The sequence below is a fragment of the Oncorhynchus keta genome, chromosome 35 (genome assembly GCF_023373465.1).
Source record: "Oncorhynchus keta strain PuntledgeMale-10-30-2019 chromosome 35, Oket_V2, whole genome shotgun sequence".
Taxonomy (NCBI): domain Eukaryota; kingdom Metazoa; phylum Chordata; class Actinopteri; order Salmoniformes; family Salmonidae; genus Oncorhynchus; species Oncorhynchus keta.
This window is the reverse complement of record NC_068455.1, coordinates 58,938,249-58,960,567: the sequence shown is the minus strand read 5'-3', so window position 1 is coordinate 58,960,567 and position 22,319 is coordinate 58,938,249. Positions and strand designations below refer to the sequence as shown.

Genomic DNA, 22,319 nt, shown 5'->3' with positions numbered 1-22,319 from the left:
TTTACTTTTCAGAATTCCTCATCGTTTAATATAACTGACACGCTTCATTAAATTACATTGGAGCTGGAAACTGGAGTGGGGTAGAGTTTGGTCGAAAGAGGCTGTCGAGGGATTGGGGGAGAATTTCTGATTTATTTGAGTCAACTGCTCTGTGGTGCTGCGTTTCAGCATGTAGAGACAGTCCTCGGGGGGTATTGCTGAATAGTTTCGCACAAAACAATTTAAACGCTGCATTAAATCGAATACACTATTAAATCAAGATCCGAAAACATTTAGTCCCATCCTCAAAAGTTGGCATGGTGCTCAGTACTGCTGTGAATCTAAAGAGTTGTAGTGAGAGAGAGAGAGAGAGCACATGTGTGTGTGTGAGTATATGTGTCTAACAGTACAGTAGTTATAAAAAGGACAGAAAAGGAAAGAACCAAGGTAGTTAGAGAAGTGGGGTATATTAGATATGAGCAGCTTCTACCTGGCAGGACTGAGATGGATGTGAGACCTAGGAGCTTCACATAGGATGGACCTGGAATGGACAAATCTTCCTCCTCCTCCTCCTCATCTTTCTCCTTTACCTGTTCCTCCTCCACACTTTCAGGAAGTTTTGCGACTGGCCTGACCTATCAGGAAGACAAACCAGCATACCAAAGACATGATTGGCTGACTGATTGCATTACACAACAATGATAAACAACAATTTGATTAATTATGAGTATAATGGATTAAAAACAGATTAAGATAACTTTTCATCGATTGCACACAAAGGTCCATACAAATTTTGACTTCAACTTTTCATCGATTGCACACAAAGGTCCATACAAATTTTGACTTCCACTTTCAACCCAACCCTGCCGATACATATACAGGTTTTTGGAGAGGTGCGGGGGGCTACCACACTGGGTGCCCGGGGAGCGGTTGCTGTGGCGGGTTAAGTGTCTTGCTCAAGGGCACAACGGCAGACAATGTCATCTAGGATTCAAACAGGCAACCCTCCCGTTGCTGGCCTGCCTCTCTTACCGCTAGGCTACCTGCCGCTCCAGCGATTAATTACTACTACATAACGTTGATAGGTGGTTGTAGGAACATTGGGAGAGCGTCGTCTATCCAGTGGTACTCTCACCTGCTCGGGGAGGTGAAGGAGCGTGTGCGCTGCCTCTGAGAACTCTGACAGAGCCTTGTATCCACAACTGGCCACCTCAGGTTCCTGGAACACACAAACCCATCAAAACAAAAACATGCACAGAGATCTGGGAAAAGCTAGTCTGGGAAGCAGGCTGATTTCTCCACCAACCTTGTTGAGAGCGTAGCCCCAGAGAAAGCTGACAACCTGCTCTTTGAGTTTCTGAAGGAGAACAAGCCATAGTTAAGGGCGAAAAGGCCTCAAATCACATCAAAATGAAATGCTGCACAAAAAAAAAAGAAATTGTTAAAATTGCCATTGTTAAAATATGGGCCCCAGGTGTGTTATACATAGTCCACAGATTTGGAGGACAGGTATTGTATTGTACCTCGTACTCCTCTGTCTTGACAGTGAGCTGTGGCAGCAGAGCCAGGAGCTCTGCTATGGCCTTGACCACCAGAGGTCTAGAGTCACAGCTCAGCATAGGGCCCAAAGCTGTCCATGTGGAGCCCACATCCACCACCTGGAAAAACATCAATGTTTACCACCTGAAGACAACGTTAACTTAGGGGGTTTATTGAATTATGCTTATTGTAACAAGCACATACCAAGTAAGGCAGTATTCATATTCAGAATTTAGTGGCAGTGCGTGTGTGTGTGTGCATGCGTGTGTGTGTGTGTGTGCGTCAGGGTTTCCGTTCGGCAAATGTGGCACCGGACAACGCGACGGGAATATCTTAATTTTACCAGCCATTTGAGAAATTTACCGGACAGATATGCTTTAGGGCGTTCACTCACGGTGTTCAGAATCTTAACAAAACATGCAACTCCTGTAATGAAGCAGGCAATAAAACATCCTTTTCAAACAGTTGCCAAAATGCAATTCACAGGAAAAATGGGGAAAATAAACACTTAAATCAGCACTTGCACTTGACCCCCGTAACACCACCAGCGGAACCCCCTTTCTAGCTCTGAATCTGAGAGCTACGTTGAGGAAAAATGTCCTTTCTACGCCTGTGATATGTGGTTGTCCCACCTAGCTATTTTAGAGATGAATGCACTAACTGTAAGTCGCTCTGGATAAGAGCGTCGGCTAAATGACAAAATGTAAACAGCACACCTGATGCGAGAGGTATATGACAGATCTCCATTAGAAAATTAGAAAGAGGGCGAAAGAAAGTTGATCTGAAAACCAATAGAACAGGTATGAAATGGCATATGAGGAAGTCCTTCATAGGCAGCTGTGTGGCAAAAGGCCTAGCTGATTATTGAGCTGTTGCGGTCAGTGAAAAGCATCTAAAGTGTGTGAAGAGAATGCGCCTTGAGTATAATTTTAAACAATGAGACAAGAAGTGGGGTGTGTGGCAAAGATAACCTGTAGGTGTGTCTCGCTCTCCAAAATGTACGTGCTCAAATCTCCAGAATCCACTCCGCTGTCTCCCACCAATACTTGCGCATTCATTGTTCTATGTGAATTTATGGCCCTTTGACTGTTTCTTTTTAGCAATTCCCCATTACATCTGTCACCAATAGCAAATGTACTGTTAATCCCTGTCATTTGGGTACATTCATTTATGTTAACGCATTTATATTATTAGGCCTACAGTTATTTTGCATTCTCATTTTCGGAGTGGAACTGTCATTTGTAGAGTTCACAACCTGCTACACTTGTGAGAAACAAGTTTGAGTTTTATTTTATAACTATCATTTATTTTTTCCATTGTCTTTTTTTTCTTTGTCCCATTGTCTTTTGTTTGGTCTCTCTGTCCTGTTAATGATAAGGGAGCACGCCTGCCTCAGCACGCACACAACGGGCCTACCTTGTAGGAGTGCCCATTTGGGGATGTTTTCTTTCTGATTGTCTTAGTCACCACAACCACCACTAATACATTACTGAGAAGCTCACCTTAAGTCAACAAAGTCGTTTTTTTTAAACATCCATTGCGAATGATAACTTAAGAGTTCCTCAAACAATCTACCCCTCGGTAATCACCAAGCCTCCATGTGAAAGAGCAAAATATCATAATCGGATCATCCCATATATCCAGTGGAAACTTCATAAAATAGCCTACCTTTCTCTTGTGCAAAAACAGCTGTTTGTCCGAGCTCACTGGGGGAAACTCTGAGAGCCCAGAATAGGCTAGTTGATACAATATTGCAGGTTTGCTAGCTACAGCTTTGGGCAGAATCCAGTGAGGATTTGATAGAATTTTGCACTTCACTAGCAAAAGTCAAGACAGATAAGGGAGGCAGACAGGCAAAGTAGAGAGATAAATGTGATTGAAAGAACCATAATTTTTTATCAGTAGGCTATATTTTCTACTGTTTTTATTTGTCGGCTTTATCTATTTTGAATTGGTTGACAATGGAGGTTATTGCCAACGGCTGCATTGGTCATCTCTGAGTTCCATGCGCTCATTTATGATATTGCGCAGCCAATGATTACGGTAATGTGTCCATATGGCAGAGGCTGGTGCTCTCGCATTAGTTGAATTTAAACTTTAATATTTTGTATTATTTTAACTAAAGATTTGTATGATTTCCACATGACAACAATTTTGAGAAACAAAAACATTATTGAAATGAAACTAATCCAAAAAACACTTATATGAAAACCCTAACTGACAGGCAGATTGGTAGAAATGGTAGGATAAATTGTATACTTCACGCACCCCCTATGAGGTTATGAAATAATTGCCTCCATCTTTCTATGGTCGGATTTTCAAGAACGTGAAGACATGCCTCATAACATGAAGTAAAACATTCAGGTGTCAAACAATTAAGTATGTTTTCAAAATGCATACGGCCTCACGCTCACATTGTAAAGTGGTGGGTGACGCGTTGATAGCCTGCGTTGGTTTTTCTCCTGGTCAATTTTTCAGACCACATTTTATTTTATTGCCGTTTCAAAAAAATATCCGGTCATTAAGCCAGCAATTACCGACTAACAGAAACCCGGGCACGCACGTGTACTCTCACCTCGGTGCGGCAGAGCTCGTGTAGACCTTGCAGGGCCAAGGCAGCAGGGGCAGCCTGGTCTGGTCTGGAACACTGGGCCAGAGTGTGTGTGATGGCAGCCAGCATGTCCCCTCCGTGCTGGTAGGGCCTGTGACAGACGAGTCATTAAAACCTCTTTCTGGAAGCAAATTCAAAATCCTTATCTCCAAGGCACTTTTGTAGCTCTGAAACTTTCAAAAGATTGAACAAGCGCATATCTAATATGGATCGAAGGGTGTAAGGTGCAGAAGAATTGTGGAAGGGTAGGGGTGGCCAACCCTCCTCCCGGAGTGCTACTGAGTGAGCAGGCTTTTGCGCCAGCCCTGCTCCAACACAACTTATTCAGCTAATCTAGGTCCCGATGAGCAGCTGGTCAGTTGAATCAGGTATGTTAGAGCAGGGACGGAGCAAAAGACTACACAGCCAGTAGCTCCCCAGGAGGGTTGGACACACTTGGTATAGGGAAAGCAAGGGGCTTAGGAAGAACCCTAAGAGGACAGACCGTATAAGTCTCAGGGGAGTGTTGGAGCCCACCTCTCTCTGCAAATGTCTCTGACACAGGCAGCCCTGGCTAGAATCTGTTCCCACTGGGCCTCCTTCCCTAGGAGCACAGACTTCTCGAACTGGGAGATCAGCCTCTGGAGGTCAGGGTACACACGGTCCTACAGCCAAGAGAGAAAGAGACACTTAATCTGAAACCAAGACTGCCAATGTGTCAACTCCCGCCACCTAGGAAACAATGCATTGCAAATTAAACACCCTTCTGAAAGTGCAGTGTGGACAATCAGCTGGCATCATATATTGTATTGTTATTTGGATGTAAAAAAGTATTGTGTTGTCTTTGTGATCTGAAAAACAAGAAAACGTAATACAACTTTATATTGAATAGATATTCACATCTATATATCTACACTACCGTTCAAAAGTTTAGGGTCACTTAGACCTTGTTTTTGAAAGAAAAGCACATCTTTTGTCCATTAAAATAACATTAAATTGATCAGCAATACAGTGTTGACATTGTTAATGTTGTAAATGACTATTGTAGCTGGAAACGGCTGCTTTTTTAATGGAATATCTACATAGGTGTACAGAGGCCCATTATCAGCAACCATCACTCCTGTGTTCCAATGGCACGTAGTGTTAGCTAATCCAGGTTTATAATTTTAAAAGGCTAGTTGATCATTAGAAAACCCTTTTGCAATGAAAACTGTTGTTATGATTAAAGAAGCAATAAAACCGGGCTGTAATCATATTCTTGATACGCCACACGTCAGGTGGATGGATTGTCTTGGCAAAAGTGAAATGCTCACTTACAGGGATGTAAAGAAATGTGTGCACCAAATTTGAGAGGAATAAGCTTTTGTGCGTATGGACATTTTCTGGGATCTTTTATTTCAGCTCATAAAACACAGGACCAACACTTTACATGTTGCGTTTATATTTTTGTTCAGTATATACAGTTTACATACACTTAGGTTGGAGTTATTACAACTTGTTTTTCAACCACTTCACAAATTACTTGTTAACAAAATATAGTTTGTCATTTTTCCAACAATTGTTTTGACAGAGTATTTAACTTATAATTCACTGTATCACAATTCCAGTGGGACAAAAGTTTACATACACTAAGTTGACTGCGCCTTTAAAAAGCTTGGAAAATTCCAGAAAATGATTCTTCTGATAGGCTAATTGACATAATTTGAGTCAATTGGAGGTGTACCTGTGGATGTATTTCAAGGCTTACATTCAAACTCAGTGCCTCTTCGCTTGACATCATTGGAAAGTCAAAAGATATCAGCCAAGACCTCAGAAAAAAAATTGTAGACCTCCGTTTGGAAATTGGGAGCAATTTCCAAATGTCTGAAGGTACCACGTTCATCTGTACAAACAATAGTATGCAAGTATAAACACCATGGGACCATGTAGCCGTCATACCGCTCAGGAAGAAGATGCGTTCTGTCTCCTAGAGATGAACGTACTTTGGTGCAAAAAGTGCAAATCAATGCAAAGGACCTTGTGAAGACGCTGGAGGAAACACGTACAAAAGTATCTATATCCACAGTAAAACGGGGGTGGCAGCATCATTTTTGGGGGTGCTTTGCTGCAGGAGGGACTGGTGCACTTCACAATATAGATGGCATCCCGAGGATGGAAAACTATGTGGATATATTGAAGCAACATCTCAAGACATCAGTCAGGAAGTTAACTTCTTGGTGACAGGGGGCAGTATTTTCACGTCCGGATGAAATGCATGCCCAAATTCAACTGCCTGCTACTCATCCCCAGAAGATAAGATATGCATATTATTAGTAGATTTGGATAGAAAACACCCTGACGTTTCTAAAACGGTTTGAATCATGTCTGTGAGTATAAGAGAACTTATTTAGCAGGCGAAACCCCGAGGACAAACCATTAAGATTTTTTTTTTTTTTGAGGTCACACTCTTTTCAATAAGTTTTCATTGGGAATCCAGATTTCTAAGGGACCTTATTGCAGTTCCTATCGCTTCCACTGGATGTCAACAATCTTTAGAAATTGGTTGAGGTTGTTCCTTTGTGTAATGAAGAAGTACGGCCATCTTGAACAAGGGTCACTTGAAGTGTACTGTTAGATAGAGGCGCGTGTCCAGAAAGCATGCTACAGTTTGTTTTCCTCCTGTATTGAACACAGATCATCCAGTCTTCAATTTTATTGATTATTTACGTTAAAAAATACCTAAAGTTGTATTACAAAAGTAGTTTGAAATGTTTTGGCAAAGTTTACAGGTAACTATTGAGATATTTTGTAGTTACGTTGCGCAAGTTGGAACCAGTGTTTTTCTGGATCAAACGTGCCAAATAAATTGACATTTTGGATATATATCGACAGAATTAATCGAACAAAAGGACCATTTGTGATGTTTATGGGACATATTGGCGTGCCAACAAAAGAAGCTCGTCAAAGGTAAGGCATGAATTCTGCGTTTTCTGCGTTTTGTGTCGCGCCTGTCTCTTTGTTTACGGAGGTGCTATCCTCAGATAATAGCATCGTTTGCTTTCGCCGAAAAGCCTTTTTGAAATCTGACATGTTGGCTGGATTCACAACAAGTGTAGCTTTAATTTGCTATCTTGCATGTGTGATTTAATGAAAGTTTGATTTTTATAGTAATTTATTTGAATTTGGCGCTCTCCATTTTCCCTGACGCTAGCGTTCCACATACCCCAGAGAGGTTAAAGCTTGGTCGCAAATGGGTCTTCCAAATGGACAATGACCCCAAGCATACTTCCAAAGTTGTGGCAAAATGGCTTAAGGACAACAAAGTCAAGGTATTGGAGTGGCCATCACAAAGCCCTGAACTGAATCCTATAGAACATTTGTGGGCAGAAATGAAAAAGCGTGTGCGAGCAAGGAGGCCTGACTCAATTATACCAGCTCTGTCAGGAGGAATAGGCCAAAATTCACCCAACTTATTGTGGGAAGCTTGTGGAAGGCTACCCAAAACAATTTAAAGGCAATGCTACCAAATACTAATTGAGTGTATGTAAACTTCTGACCCACTAGGAATGTGATGAAATAAATAAAAACTGAAATAAATCATTCTCTCTACTATTATTCTGACATTTCACATTCGTAAAATGAAGTAGTGATCCTAACTGACCTAAGACAGGGATTTCTTACTAGGATTACATTTCAGGAATTGTGAAAAACTGAGTATAAATGTACTTGGCTAAGGTGTATGTAAACCTCTGACTTCAACTGTGCGCACACGCACACACACACACACACACACACACACACACACACACACACACACACACACACACACACACACACACACACACACACACACACACACACACACACACACACACACACACACACACACACACACACACACACACACACACACAACTCAGAAAGTATTCAGACCCCTGACTTTTACCATATTTTGTTACGTTGCAGCCTTATTCTAAAATCGACTAAAAAAAATAATTCCTCATCAATCTACACACAATATCCGATAATGACAAAGCAAAAACAGGTTTTTGAAAACCTTTGGCAGTGATTACAGCATCGAGTCTTCTTGGGTATGACGCTACAAGCTTGGCACATCTGTATTTGAGGAGTTTCTCCCATTCTTCTCTGCAGATCCTCTCAAGCTCTGTCAGGTTGGATGGGGAGTGTCGCTACACAGCTATTTTCTGGTCTCTCTAGAGATCTTTGCTCGGGTTCAAGTTTGGGCCCTGGCTGGCCCACTCGAGAACATTCAGAGTCTTGTCCAGAAGACACTCCTGCTTTGCCTTGACTATGTGCTTAGGGTCGTTGTCCTGTTGGAAGGTGAACCTACGCCCCAGGTGTGTGCCTTTCCAAATCATGTCCAATCCACAGGTGGACATGTAGAAACATCAAGGATGATCAATGGAAAAGATGCACCTGAGCTCAATTTCAAATCTTATAGCAAAGGGTCTGAATACTTACGTAAATAAGGTATTTTTGCTTTGTCATTATCGGGTCTTGTGTGTAAATTGATGAGGATGTTTTTTAAAGGCAATCCATTTTTAGAATAAGGCTTTAATGTAACAAAATGTGGAAAAAGTCAATGGGCCTGAATACTTTCCAAATGCACTGTATGTATATATTCAAATAGAAAAAAGTATGACTTAGACTATTGCTCTCCCATCACTAACCTGTTTCTCCCACAGAGCGGTCATGAGGCGCAGTGCCACGGCCCTCAGCTTGGGGGCGCTGCCCAGCATCTGGAGAGTGTGGAGCACCTGGGGAAGACACAACTGACAACCACACAACACATGTCAGAGAGGGGAAGCCACACACACAGACACACGTCAACATAAAGTATGATGTTAAGTTTGAGCCAATACACTATTCAATGACACTCATGCATAAATTGGTACACAGGAAGCTTTCTTGGAAGGCTTTGCGTTAAGTCTATCTTGACCATATTCAATGTGAGGCGATGAGATGCAAAGTCTTCTCTAAAACTTCTCCTTTGACGTTAAAACTCCTACTAGTTATAGCAGCTAAAAGTATAGCATTTTTCCACTGTTTGGGGATATGACTCAGCCTTTCAAACAGGCCAGCCGTGTGCAGTGCAGTAAGTACCTTATGGGTCCCAAAGTTTGGCAGCGAGTACAGCACAGCGTGGGACAAGTCTGGGTCACACTCCTTCCCCAGCTTAAACAACAGAACATGAAGAAGGGATGGGACCTGCAGAGAGAGAGAGCGAGGGAGGGAAAGACAGGGAGGGGTGAGAGAGAGAGAGAGAGAGAGAGAGGGTGAGAGAGAGAGAGAGAGAGAGAGAGAGAGGAGAGAGAGAGAGAGAGAGAGAGAGAGAGAGAGAGAGAGAGAGAGAGAGAGAGAGAGAGAGAGAGAGAGAGAGAGAGAGAGAGAGAGAGAGAGAGAGAGGGGGGAGAAAGTGAGTGAGTGAGTGAGTGAGTGAGTGACAGACGGACAGGACAGACGGGGGGAACACTAGTTGAAGCATGTTTACTTGAAGCACTTTTCTTCTTGTATAGGGGAGAGTGGGAGTAAGGGGGGTAATATTCTACATTCTTGCCCGAGTTCTTCTCACCCACATCATTACAGGCCGCGCTAAGCTGCACACTGTCACAACCGATCCATCTCACCCGCCACCGCCACCCCCGCCGCCACACAGCGCAAGGAAGAGGCAAAGGAATCGTCGGGCTTTGAACTTTGAAAGTCGCGTTCCTGCGCTGGTGTTCCCCCCCACTCCCTCCCCCACTCTCAAGGAGCTCCTCATTCCTTAATTTCTTCCTTTCTTAATAACTTACTTCTGTCTCTCGCTTTTCACTCCCACTCTCTCGCCTTCCTTCTTTCCAACCCCCCACAGCTGACACACTGTTGTACAAAAGCAGTCTTGTCCCAGAGGCTTTTGCCATTCCAAGACACCTAAGTATGCTTCCTCTCTCTCCCACAAACCCTGACAAACATATAGAGCCTTGGGGGCAGAACAAACAGACAACCCCAGCCAAATTAGTGTCAGTTCTAGTGGAGGTAGCATCATGATCATCCCAGGCCAAGACGAGAGAATATGGAAAGGGAACTGAGAGAAAATTAATCTGTTATTATAGAAAGCAATAAGGACAAATTAGGTAATGCACACACGTCCAATATACAGCCAGCCCTCCATACAGTATAGTGAAGGGGTGCCAAACAGCAGACCCATTGGCCAAATAGAAAACTGTGGCCAGATAGGTACACAGGCAAAAATATGCTGCATTTGTTTGCTTGTTTTTGCTACGCAAGAAAGTGGAACAGCCTTGTGTTCTTGCGTTAAGTACATAAGGTATAGATGCAGTGCCTTCAACACATTACTGAGTACCACTCATATTTTCAAGCATAGTGGTGGCTGCATCATGTTATGGTTATGCTTGTCATCTTTAAGGACTGGGGAGTTTTTATGGATAAAACATAAATTAAGCTAAGCCCATGCAAAATCCTAGAGGAAAACCTTGTTCAGTCTGCAGAATTAAGTTCCCTTTCAGAAGGACAATAACCTAAAACACAAGGCTAAATCTACACTGGAGTTGTTTACCAAGAAGACAGTGAATGAATTTCACAGAGCTTAAATCATTTTGAAAATAAAAAAATGGGCAAATGTTGCACAATCCAGGAGTGGAAAGCTCTTAAAGACTTAGCCAGAAATAATGACAACTGTAACCACAAAGCTGCTTCTAACAAGGTATTGACTGTGAATACCTATGTAAATAAGATATTTTAGTATTTCATTTTCAACAAATTAGCAAGAATTTCTAAAAACATGTTTTCACTTTATTATTATGGGGTATTATGTGTAGATAGATGGGTGAGGTTTTACCTTTTTTTCTCTTCATTTTGAATTCAGGTTGTAACACTACAAAACGTGGAATAAGTCAACAGGTATGAATTCTTTCTGAAGGCACTGTAAGGCTTAATAACAACCTCCGGAATGGGAATGCTCAGTGGTTCCCTCCTAAAATCATATAGCCCCTCCTACCCCAAACAGTGTAAACTGAGACGGCGCGGGATTAACTCCCTGTGCCCCCCCCCCCCCAATAACAGGGACGTAGCCTCTGGCCCCTCCACATGGATAGCAGGCCTCCCTCTCTTGGACCATTCATGACTTGGCCAATATCCATGATCTTATGGACACCAAGGTGAGATCAGGAATGTCCCTTACCAGTTAGCGCAAACATTGGATGCGTTTGGATTGATAGAATTCCACGTCACTGTCAGTGTGCCTACCATTCTCTACTTTCATCACTACTATACGTTTCCATGTCTCCACCTAACTCTGTTGCCCCCTGGTTTGGGTTGAAATTGTGTGCAATTGGTTTCATCCAAAAACGTTAACTTAAGTCCCTGGCCTTTGAAGCTAAGTGCGCCGTGAAAGAGCTATTTTCAGTTCTTAAAAATCCAATTACATTTTGAGGGAATCCTCTGAAATGCCCCAATGGGCGCCCCAAACGGTCGTGTCAGAGCAGAGGTTAAAGCCACTACTCCATACCTTGCTTCCTTCTTTCCTTCCTTCCGGGAGTAAAAGACTGAGAGAAAGGTGTCCTTCTCTGACCCTCAGTCCCCTGTCGGCGATGCCTCTGCCACTGCTATGCCTTAATTAGCATAACGCGCTTATCGCTCCCCGTTCGCCCACACCTTGCCCTGTTGCCTAGCAACCCCAACATCTGCATGGCTTATCATGGGGCGGGGGGGGGTTCTCTCCCTTCCCGTTTTTTTTTGTGTGCCTTCTCGAGGGAACGGCCACCTGTGTTCCCCAATACAATAACCAACCACCTCTGCAATTACATTAAATGCACTGTTGTAAAAATCTGGGGCCATATGGTGTCAAACTACTAGAGTAGGATTAGTTTTGACTTTCACATTTCAGTCAGTAAGATTACTTAAACAGGGGGAACCTGATCCTAGATCAGCACTCCTACTCTGAGAAGCTTGAAACAGCCACTCAACAGTGCATTGAGTGTAACTACAGAGTTTAGATGGTGATTGAATGGTTGATTATTGTGTTGGTAATTGCGTTGTCTGTTCTTCTTGGTTAAAGACTAGGTCCTTCCTTCCGTTGTTGCACTGCAGTGCCTGAAGACTCTACAAGTTAGCATTGTAGTGACAAGACCGTAAGTAGAAAACATGAATAATACTGTAGATAGTAGCCTAGCGTGTTTCTATTTGTGGCTTGTAAATCTCGTGTTTGCAGCACCCTAGTGCCTGCAGGCTGCGGCAGCCGCAGTGGTGGTGTTGTGATTTAGCCTCCTAGTTACTGAGAGACATGGAGGTCGGGGGGAATTAGCCCACAAGCCAATGGTGTAAAGGAGAAATTAATCAGCCCATAAAAACTGTATATGGGGTGTCGACACACACACACACACTGTAACGACACAAACATGCTTCATACTGTACACACACACACACGCACACACACGGAAATACCATGGGTATAAAAGGCACCAATAACTTACTGCTCCCCACTTAACTAGCAGAACAACAGGCGCTCAGGGAGCAATTACAGAATCAAAAGGTGTGCACTAAGCCATCTAATGAGCGCTGCAAATAAGGGTGATATACAATGTGACATTTCTTTATTGTCTATAGCAGGTGATAGTCCTCCGGGGTCACAGTGTCTGACGGTTTTAATCCTTTGCCTTTCAACCGGCGGTATATAGTGCATCCGGAAAGTATTTCAACCCCTTCACTTTTTCCACATTTTGTTACATTACGCCTTATTCTAAAATGGATTCAATCGTTTTATTTTCCCCTCATCAATCTACACACAATACCCCATAATGACAAAGCAAAAACAGGTTTTTAGAAAGGTCTGTAAAAGTATTGCAAATAAAAACTGAAATTTCGCATTTACATAAGTACTGAGACCCTTTACTCAGTACTTTGTTGAAGCACCTTTGGCAGCCTCGAGTCTTCTTAGGTATGACGCTACAAGCTTGGCACATCTGTATTTGGGGAGTTTTTCCCATTCCTCTCTGTAGATCCTCTCAGGTCTGGATCCTCTCTGTCTGGTTGGATGGGGAGTGTCGCTGCACAACTATTTTCAGGTCTCTCCAGAGATGTTCGATTGGGTTCAAGTCCAGGGATCTGGCTGGACCACTCAAGGACATTCAGAGACTTGTCCCGAAGCCACTCCTACGTTGTCTTGGCTGTGTGTTTAGGGTCGTTGTCCTGTTGGAAGGTGAACCTCTAGAGCAGGTTTCAATCAAGGATCTCTGTACTTTGTTCCGTTCATCTTTCCCTCGATCCTGATTAGTCTCAGTCCCTGCCACATGAAGCTACCACCACCATGCTTAAGCCGGAGGGATGGTATTGCCAGGTGAAGAGCAGTGCCTGGCTTCCTCTAAACCACATATGTCAGAGTCAAGGCCCGCGGGCCACATCCGGCCCGAGAGAAGGTTTTTTACGGCCCCTGGGATGATCTTGATTTATTATTAGAACCGGCCCGCAGACCGCAGCAAGCCGGCAGCCCGCAGATCTTTTACACGCACCAATACTACATTTCCCACAATGCAACGGTGACGCACCGAGCAGTAGGCTGCTTCATTTCAATATTTATTGGCACAGCAGTTGTCAGCATCACAGTAAAATTAACTTTCAGATACCCATCAAAAATGGCAAAACGGAAGGTGGACACTGAGAACCGGGGTTTCAAACAAGGTGGGAGTCGGAGTATTTGTTCACGGAGGTAGCTGGAAAACCTGTGTGTCTTCTGTGTGGAGAAAGTGTGGCGGTACTGAAAGAGTATAATCTGAGACGACATTATGAAACGAAACACGCGGACAAAAACAAGAATATGGACATGGAACAAAGGCTACAAAAGGCAGAGGAATTAAAACGAGGCCTCAAATCTCGACAGGCTCTGTTCAAAAAAGCCAAATCACAAGGCCAGGCTGCTGTCAAGGCCAGTTTTATTTTGGCAGAAGAGATCGCTAAATCAGCCCGGCCATTTACGGAGGGGGATTTCATCAAAAACTGCATGATTAAAGTTTGTGACGAAGTTTGCCCAGAAAAAAGGCAACTCTTTTTAAATGTGAGTCTGAGCAGAAACACCATTGCCGAGAGAGTAGACCAGTTGTCCATCAATCTAAAAGAGCAGCTTGTGAAAAAGGGAAAAGATTTCATTGCATATTCCTTGGCTGTGGATGAGAGCACCGACATTTCTGACATTGCCCAGTTGTCAATTTTCATCCGCGGAGTGGACTCCAGCCTAAGCGTGACAGAGGAGTTTTTGGCTTTACATCCTATGCATGGCACAACTACGGGGCATGATTTGTATGAAGAGGTGTCAAGATGTGTAAATGAGATGGAGCTGCCTTGGGAAAAACTCGTGGGTTTGACAACCGACGGAGCACCTGCGATGTGTGGACACAGGAGCGGACTGGTGGCGAAGATACGGGAAAAGATGCAAGAGGAAAACGCGACAGGTGAGCTGACAGCTTATCATTGTATCATACACCAGGAAGCGTTGTGCGGTAAAGCCTTGAAAATGGAGCATGTAATGAGCATCATCACGCGCACAGTTAACTTTATCAGAGCCAAAGGTTTGAATCACCGCCAGTTCAAGGCATTTCTGACGGAGTTAGAAACGGAGCATGGTGATTTGCCTTATCACACAGAGGTGTGATGGCTAAGCCAGGGAAAGGTGCTTCAAAGATGTTTCGAGCTTCGTGAGGAGATTTGTCTGTTCTTGGACAGCAAAGGGAAAGACACAACACAACTCCGAGACGAAATGTTTCTGTGTGAAATGGCTTTTCTGTGTGACATTACGAGTCATCTGAATGCAATGAACTTGCAGCTGCAGGGTCGGGATCGTGTCATCTCTGATATGTACAGTACAGTGAAGGCATTTAAAACCAAACTGACTCTGTGGGAGACGCAGATGCGGAAAGAAAATTTGAGCCACTTTCCCAGCTGCCAGACCATGAAAGAGAAGCTCTCTACCAGTGCGTTCCCGAGCGCACAGTTGGCTGATAAAATAGGTATGCTTGCCGCTGACTTTCGACGCCGATTTGCTGACTTTGAAGCACAAAAAGCAGGTTGGAACTGCTCGGTAACCCATTTGCTGTTGACGTGGAAAGCTCACCACCAAACCTCCAAATGGAGTTGATTGACCTCCAATGCAATGATGCACTGAGGGCAAAATATGCGGCAGTGGGTGCTGCGGAGTTCGCCCGTTTCCTCCCGACACAATGCCCCAGCTGCGCATCCAGGCTGCTCAAACGTTGTCTATGTTTGGCAGCACATACCTGTGTGAACAACTGTTTTCTTTGATGAACTTGAACAAAACATCACACAGAAGTCGACTTACTGCTGAACACCTCCACTCAATTCTGAGGATTTCCTCAGCTCAGAGCCTTACCCCGAACATTGATGAACTTGTGGAAAAGATGGGACACCACCAAGTATCACCCTCAACCTCAAACAAGTGAACATTACTGTGCAATCACATATTTAGAGTTTTTACTCAGTTCAAGTTTAAAAGTTAAAGTTTAATATTTGTTTTCACTGCATGTTACTTCTCCTTAAACAAAGTGTTGTTTTTGATTAATAGATTTTTGCACTTTATTTTATTGTATTTCAATCCAATTATATTTTAAAAATATTTCAGTTGAGTGGATGATAGAAAATTGCTATTATTGTTTTTTTCTTTGAAGTAAATTTAGCCCACTTTTGCTAAAATAGAAAATATAGGCTACTGATGGTGCCTTGAATACCGGTTTCTTTCATTTAATGTTCATGTTATGGGGATTTTTATATAAAGGAAATTTGTCTTTTGTGTCTGTTGAAAATTAAAGATTACTGACAGAGCCATAAGAAAATATTGCTTTATTTATCTGATCATATTGGAATATATTTGTTAGGTTTTCAGTAGGTTCAATTAGGTTCACTAGACTATATGCGTCATTTAAAAATTTTTCAATGAACATTCGAACAGTCCGGCCCTCGGCTTGTAGCTAAATTTTTATTTGGCCCTCCGTCCATTTGACTTTGACACCCCTGCTCTAAACGTTACGCTTGGCATTCAGGCTATAGAGTTCTATATTGGTTTCATCATACCAGAGAATCTTGTTTCTCATGGTCTGAGAGTCCTTTAGGTGCCTTTTGGCAAACTCCCAAGTGGGCTGCCATGTGCCTTTTAGTGAGGACTAGCTTCCGTCTGGCGACTCTACCATAAAGGCCTGATTGGTGGAGGGCTGCAGAGATGGCCGGGTTCTTGGTCACCTCACTGACCAAGGCCCTTCTCCCCCGGTTGCTCAGTTTGGATGTGTGGCCAGTTGTAGGTAGAGTGTTGGTGGTTCCAAACGTGGGGACCTTCAATGCTGCAGAAATGGTTCGGTATCATTCCCCAGATCTGTTCCTCAACCCAATCCTGTCTCGGAGCTCTACGGACAATTTCTTCAACCTCATGGCTTGGTTTTTGCTCTGACATACTGTCAACTGTGGGAGCTTAATAGACAGGTGTGTGCCTTCCCAAGTAATGTCCAATCAATTGAATTTACCACAGGTTGACTCCAATCAAGTTGTAGAAACATCTCAAGGATGATCAATGGAAACAGGATGCACCTGAGCTCAATTTCAAATCTCATAGCAAAGGGTCTGAATACTTTCCATATGCACTGTAGTGATAGCAACAAACAGGGTTGTGTTCAGTAGGGAGAAATTGTTTGGAAGCAGAGTGAAACAGAGAATAAGAATGCACATTTTTGTTTTCAGTTTCAAAGCGATTTGCCCCAGTTTACCGTTCTGAACAACAGGGCAGGCCAAAAAATATATCCGTAACATTTTTGTATTTTTTTTGCAGGATGACGTTGTGCACAATTTTTGGGGACCCGTTTTGGCTCGTGAGCTCTACTTTCAAAACTACTGGCTGAAATTATACAAAACCTTTTTACGCATCTTTAAGTGATTCAATAAAAACTATTGTTCACCCCAAAAAAGTATGACAGTTCTGTAATTCCTAGAGTTTAACTTTATATAACTTACAGTTATATATGAATGTGGTCCTGCATGTGGTCAACATTAACTTGAATAAATATGTGGCTTCAGCATGCGGTTTCCAGTAGCTACCTGTGCGGGGTCTGCCTGGGCGATGGCAGCTGCGGTTTTCAGGGCCAGTCTGCAGACGTCTTGCTGACCGGTGACCACCAGGTGAGCCACAGTAAGGGTGAGGGGAGACGGGACGCGCTGGCTCAGGGGCAGGGCCGAGGTCACCGTCAAGAGCCACTCGCTAGCCGCCACCGGGTCCCCTGTCACCTGGCGTAGGACCTGGGTGGCCACCAGCAACTCACTGGACCACGGGCTGAGGGGTAAGGCTAACTGGGACACCTTCTGGTAAAGAGTAGGAAAGAGAGTGGGGATAAGGGGGAGATGAAGGTTGGAGGGGGGTTGGCAGAACTATGGGTATAAAGACCATATGCTAACAAGAATGCAGGGCATAATATTTACAGTATGACACACGTACTGTTAACTTGGCATATTTCATTGCTTGGCATTAATCATTGCTCCTCTCATGCACGTCATAAATAAAGGACAATCTGGAGGTAAATCCCGCTTCAAGTTTTTTTGTGAGTAGGCCTTTATAGAAATTAACCCTAAGAAGTGCATTTGTTTACCTCAGCAGGCTTGGAGGACTCTCTCTGCGCATTCTGTAGGAGACTCTGGGCCAGGCTCTGGTTGCGTGTGTGTGTGCGGGAGTCCGTCAGGGGCTCCATGAGGGATGAGCAGGAGAGGACCTGCAGGAGAGGCAGCACCAGCACCGGGGTACCCCAGGGGGGTCGCTCACACTCTGGGGGGGCCAGACTTAGGGCTGCAGGGGGTAAAGATATCATCATTAAGAGAGTTGGGGTGTAGGGATGGAGAGAGAGGGAGAGGTGAGTGTGTGGATAGCCAGAGGCAAGTATAGTGGACAGAGACAGAGAGGTGCATGTAGGGAAGGTAGAGAAAAGAGAGGCAAGTGTGGGGGAGGGAAAGAGTGTGGAAGAGTGAGACAGGTGAGAGTAGTAGAGAAAGAGGCAAAAGGAAAGAGCGAGAGAGGTGATTTTAGAGGAGAAGAGAGAGGGACCAGTCTGTGTAAGGAGAGGAAGCTGAGAGAGAGTTGATACCCAATGTAAGCAGCCCGGTCTGCTGGGACGCTGAGGCCTCGAGAAGGAGCAGAGCCAAGCCCACCATCATGTCCTCCACAGGGAACTCCTGGAAAAACACACACATGCACAGTCACACGCACGCACTTTCGAGGAAGTGAGAATACAAACTGACAACCCCCTCCTACCCCCCCCAACACAAACACACACATCCCACCCCCGAGGGGTCTTGAAAACGCAGGGATCGTAAGCGCAGCACACTGAGCTCCAAAGATTCCCTCTCAGTCTTCGACCCCCGGAGGAATCTTTGGAGCTGTATATGCTCCCAAACCAATGCTTTGAGGAGATTAGGATCGCACCGCGAGGCGGATCTGGATACATTGAGCGGGAGCTGTCGACAGAATCCTAACAAACCTCCACAGCCACAGGCAGACAAACAAGCTAAAGAGCTGCTGTGCTTTGTGTCCGTCTGTGGGGAAACGGTTTGCTGGGGGTTCTTCCTTCTCAGAAATATAACATAACCATAAACAGCGGCAACGTCTGAAAGAGCGTGAAGCAAGAGACTGATCTCATTAGAACCCACAAAAACTGTTTACTGATCTGTGCAGATGAAGGAGATGAAGACAAGGTGAGGAAGCCATTTTAAACTATTTTGGCTTGTCCGGCTGGCTCACCTCTGTGCGGGTGGGGAGGAGCTGGTGCAGTAGTTGGAGTAGTGGTCTGCAGTCTCCGCTAAGCTTCAGACTTAGCTGACAGGCACACAGCAGCTGCAGGGCCAGCTGGGCCCTCTCACTCCCCCAGTCGGCCAACTCCAGAGCCGGGATCATGGCCTCCACGAGGCCCCGCAGCTCCAACACTGCCTCCACACTGTCCACCTGAAGATGGAGACATAACACAGGCCGCGTCAATGATCATACCATACCTGCTATGTTGTGTCTTTCACATGTGCTGTGTTGTGCTATAGTGGGTTCACAGGTTCATGTCTACACTGTAAATGGTGTGTTTCCTCAAAGAAACAAAAAGGAACATCAATCTCATCTCACCTGCATGTGAGGAACTAGCTCGTAGAGACAGCGAACCAGGCTGTGGCATACCACAGGGCTCTGTCCCGGGTCCTCTTCAGTTTCCTGGTCTTTCTTCTTTTCTTGGTTGTGATCCCCCGGCTGGGGGGGCAGTAGGACCCTGAGGAGGCTGTGTCTGAGCAGAGCGTACTCTGGCAGCCGCTGGGGCTCACAGTACAGGTAGCGGAGGAAGGGGGCCAACATGGTCACGTACGCAGACTCACCCCTACACGTGTTCTGCACGATGATGTATGGATGGGGGCTGCTCCTGTAAATATTAATTTATTTGTTTGGTTTTGCACTGGTGGCAATGGATGTGTGGAGATGAGTTGTTTGCGTGTTATGCACGCACACACACACACACACACACACACACACGAGAAATCTGTGTTAAACACACACTTGCATGTCCATGTAGTAAAATGTAACTGTAAAGCATATTTAAAAGTAGATAATATCACGCCTCAAAGAAGAACACAAATCAAACAGGTGAACTAGCTGACAGTCATGTCATGAGTTATGGAGGACACTCCAGCTGAACGACCAGATGACTTGGACATGTTTGAAGGCCGAGCAGTTCGGCCTCACCTCTAGTTCGTTCCCGGGGCTGGCCAGGGAAGGAAACCCTTTAGCTAACCTGTCAGCGGCCCGCTGGATGAAGTCGTCAATCTCCAGCAGCAGAACGGGCCAGCAGTCAGGACGGTTCTCCAAGACGATGATGTATGGATGGGGGCTGCTCCTGTAACATATTAATTTATTTGTTTGGTTTTGCTTTGGGCTACTGGTAGGTATGCAATCTCTATGGATGTGTGGAGATGAGTTGTTTGCTCACACGCTGTAAATAAATCAGTAAAATTAGTGTGCATCCCAAAGCGGCAACCTATTCCTTATGTGGTTCACTACTTTTGACCAGAACACTATGGGCCCTGGTCAAATGAAGTTCACTATGTCGATAATAGGGTGGCATATGGGATGCAACCATAGTGTCTTATAAGCCCATATGTCTGGGCAGCAAAGACACTTAAATAAACAATAATTCATAATCAATTATCCCATTTGTTTATCCGTCTTCCTTCATCTCATTTAGCTGACAAGGCCAACGCAAAGCAATCAAGGTTTCCGGTTTCAAGTCCATGTGAAAAGTACTGGAGTTTAGTTTAGTTTGAAAGCTAATGCAACACATACGCATGAATATATAAAAAACAGGAAAAAAGACATTTGGATATTTGGTTTAATGTATTCTGTTCCCTTATGTAGATATTTCATTATATTACAGGCCAGTGGGTAATAGTGCAGATATTATGGCCAGTTCGTCATGCTCATAGTCTTTCCCTGAATGAGTGTGAGTCCAGCAGAAGCCTGGCCTTGAAGAGGGGTGTGACTGACTGATGCATCTGGGCCTCATCGACTAAGAGTTTCTCAGGCAAATGTTCTTCTGAATAACTTGATGTTGAGGTCAAAGGCTGTTTACACAGCCACCCTAAATCAGATTTTCTTTCTATATCCGATATCTCTTTCTGACCCTCCACACACAGTTTTACATGTGACCCATATCAGATTTGCACATTCACACTGATGTAGCATTTGAAGTAGCATGCAGATGCAATGCTCATTTCCCATCCCAGTTCCTTAAAAAGTTGGTGGTTGTCATGGTAAAGGCAGGTTGTGCGCAATAAGAAACACATCAGAGCAAAAAAAAATCTGATATGAGTGCCCTGACAGAGGCCGCATATGGAGGATAGGGTTTGTATCAGAATTGAGATCCACATATGGAAGTGGTATATATTGGAGGTCAAAAGATTAGATTCCATGTGGTTTTTTGTTGTTGTAAATGTTTACACATTTTACACAGTTTAGATAGGTATGAGATATGCAAATAATTGCCAAAAGATCGGAATTGGACTGCTGCATAAACACAACTAACATCCTAAAATGACCACAGAACTCTGAATTAGGTCAGATATCAGTCAGCAGCTTAATCTTTTGTCACAAAATTGTTTCACCGAGATGTGACCTACCCCTCAAACAATATAAAGTCACATTTAGATGTACTAATTATCTAAGAATCTGTCTTAGTTGGAAACAAGCCAAATAGTCTTAATATAGGTCTATTACCTTTTAGTCCATCTTAAACATATATAATTTTGTCATGCTGAGCCTTAAAAATGTGCATAACCAGAGGCTTTCAAATTTCTTCGGTCTACAAAGCTCTGTGTAACTTGGCAAACGAGTTCTTCTTCTGATCTGCCCAAAGTGTACATAGATTCCTCCAGGACAATGGATACACTTCTGACCAGGACAATGGATACACTTCTGACCACCAAGCTTAAAAAAAGGTTGATGTAGGCAAGTCCTATGCCTCAAGCAAAGGCTAATGGAGCTCAGGCCGACAAGAAAGCAGCTCACATAGGAAACCTCTCAACCCAGCAAAGTCCCTGGCAATGCCTTGAAATGGCCTGGCAGTCATTGTAACAGGATCTGACCTTACCTACTGTCAGACTGGACAACAAAAGAGAGGGGGCACAAAAACATTACGAGGACGACTACCAAAGCCAAAGAAGCTAATGCCTGCCCTCGCCCCTCATCCCAGTCTTCCCCCTGCCACCTGGGGGTTGGGGCAGAGCTGGCGTCAGGCAGACCGTGCCCAGCCTAAGAACTGGCCACCGGCCGACTGGCGAACAGAGGGGCTGTGGTGCTCCTGGTCCCAACAATCCACAATGACGTTCAATTAGGTCAGAAAAGGAGCTCCAGTCCAGATTCTGGCAGTGTAGTTGTAAGTGGGAAATGGTTGACTGTCTTAGTGGTTAAAGAAAAGTGGGTAAACTCTGAACACCGGTGGAGCTGAAGAGGGCAAAGGCTCTTTTATGAAAAGTGATTCATGGATTACAATAACGAGGATATAGCATTCCACTCTTCAGAATCTGAATGTGTAAACCAACCTGAAGTCTACCTTTTAAGAGAGATTTGACATGGCCTTTGAACAAGACAAAGGCCCAGGTTAAAACAACACACTTGTGGCAGGGGGACATTGCCTGCAGACAGACAGGCGTG

The 22,319-nt window shown here is 44.2% G+C and overlaps 1 protein-coding gene across 2 annotated transcripts in view; it reads right to left on the bottom strand.

The window, feature by feature from the left end:
- focad (focadhesin) overlaps positions 1–22,319 on the bottom strand; it is a 63,173-nt gene that overhangs the window by 23,926 nt on the left and 16,928 nt on the right. The window contains exons 6-19 of one of the 2 annotated variants that reach the window (XM_035753029.2): positions 19,906–20,007; positions 19,251–19,494; positions 18,882–19,082; positions 18,229–18,316; positions 17,740–17,933; positions 17,195–17,455; positions 9,212–9,316; positions 8,779–8,880; positions 4,646–4,773; positions 4,094–4,220; positions 1,503–1,637; positions 1,286–1,336; positions 1,115–1,198; positions 470–614 (exon numbers count right to left, since the gene is read on the bottom strand). In XM_035753029.2, the coding sequence (XP_035608922.2) occupies positions 470–614; positions 1,115–1,198; positions 1,286–1,336; positions 1,503–1,637; positions 4,094–4,220; positions 4,646–4,773; positions 8,779–8,880; positions 9,212–9,316; positions 17,195–17,455; positions 17,740–17,933; positions 18,229–18,316; positions 18,882–19,082; positions 19,251–19,494; positions 19,906–20,007 (1,967 nt within the window). The remainder of the gene's footprint in view (positions 1–469; positions 615–1,114; positions 1,199–1,285; positions 1,337–1,502; positions 1,638–4,093; positions 4,221–4,645; positions 4,774–8,778; positions 8,881–9,211; positions 9,317–17,194; positions 17,456–17,739; positions 17,934–18,228; positions 18,317–18,881; positions 19,083–19,250; positions 19,495–19,905; positions 20,008–22,319) is intronic. The other variant, XM_035753031.2, reaches the window with a different exon arrangement.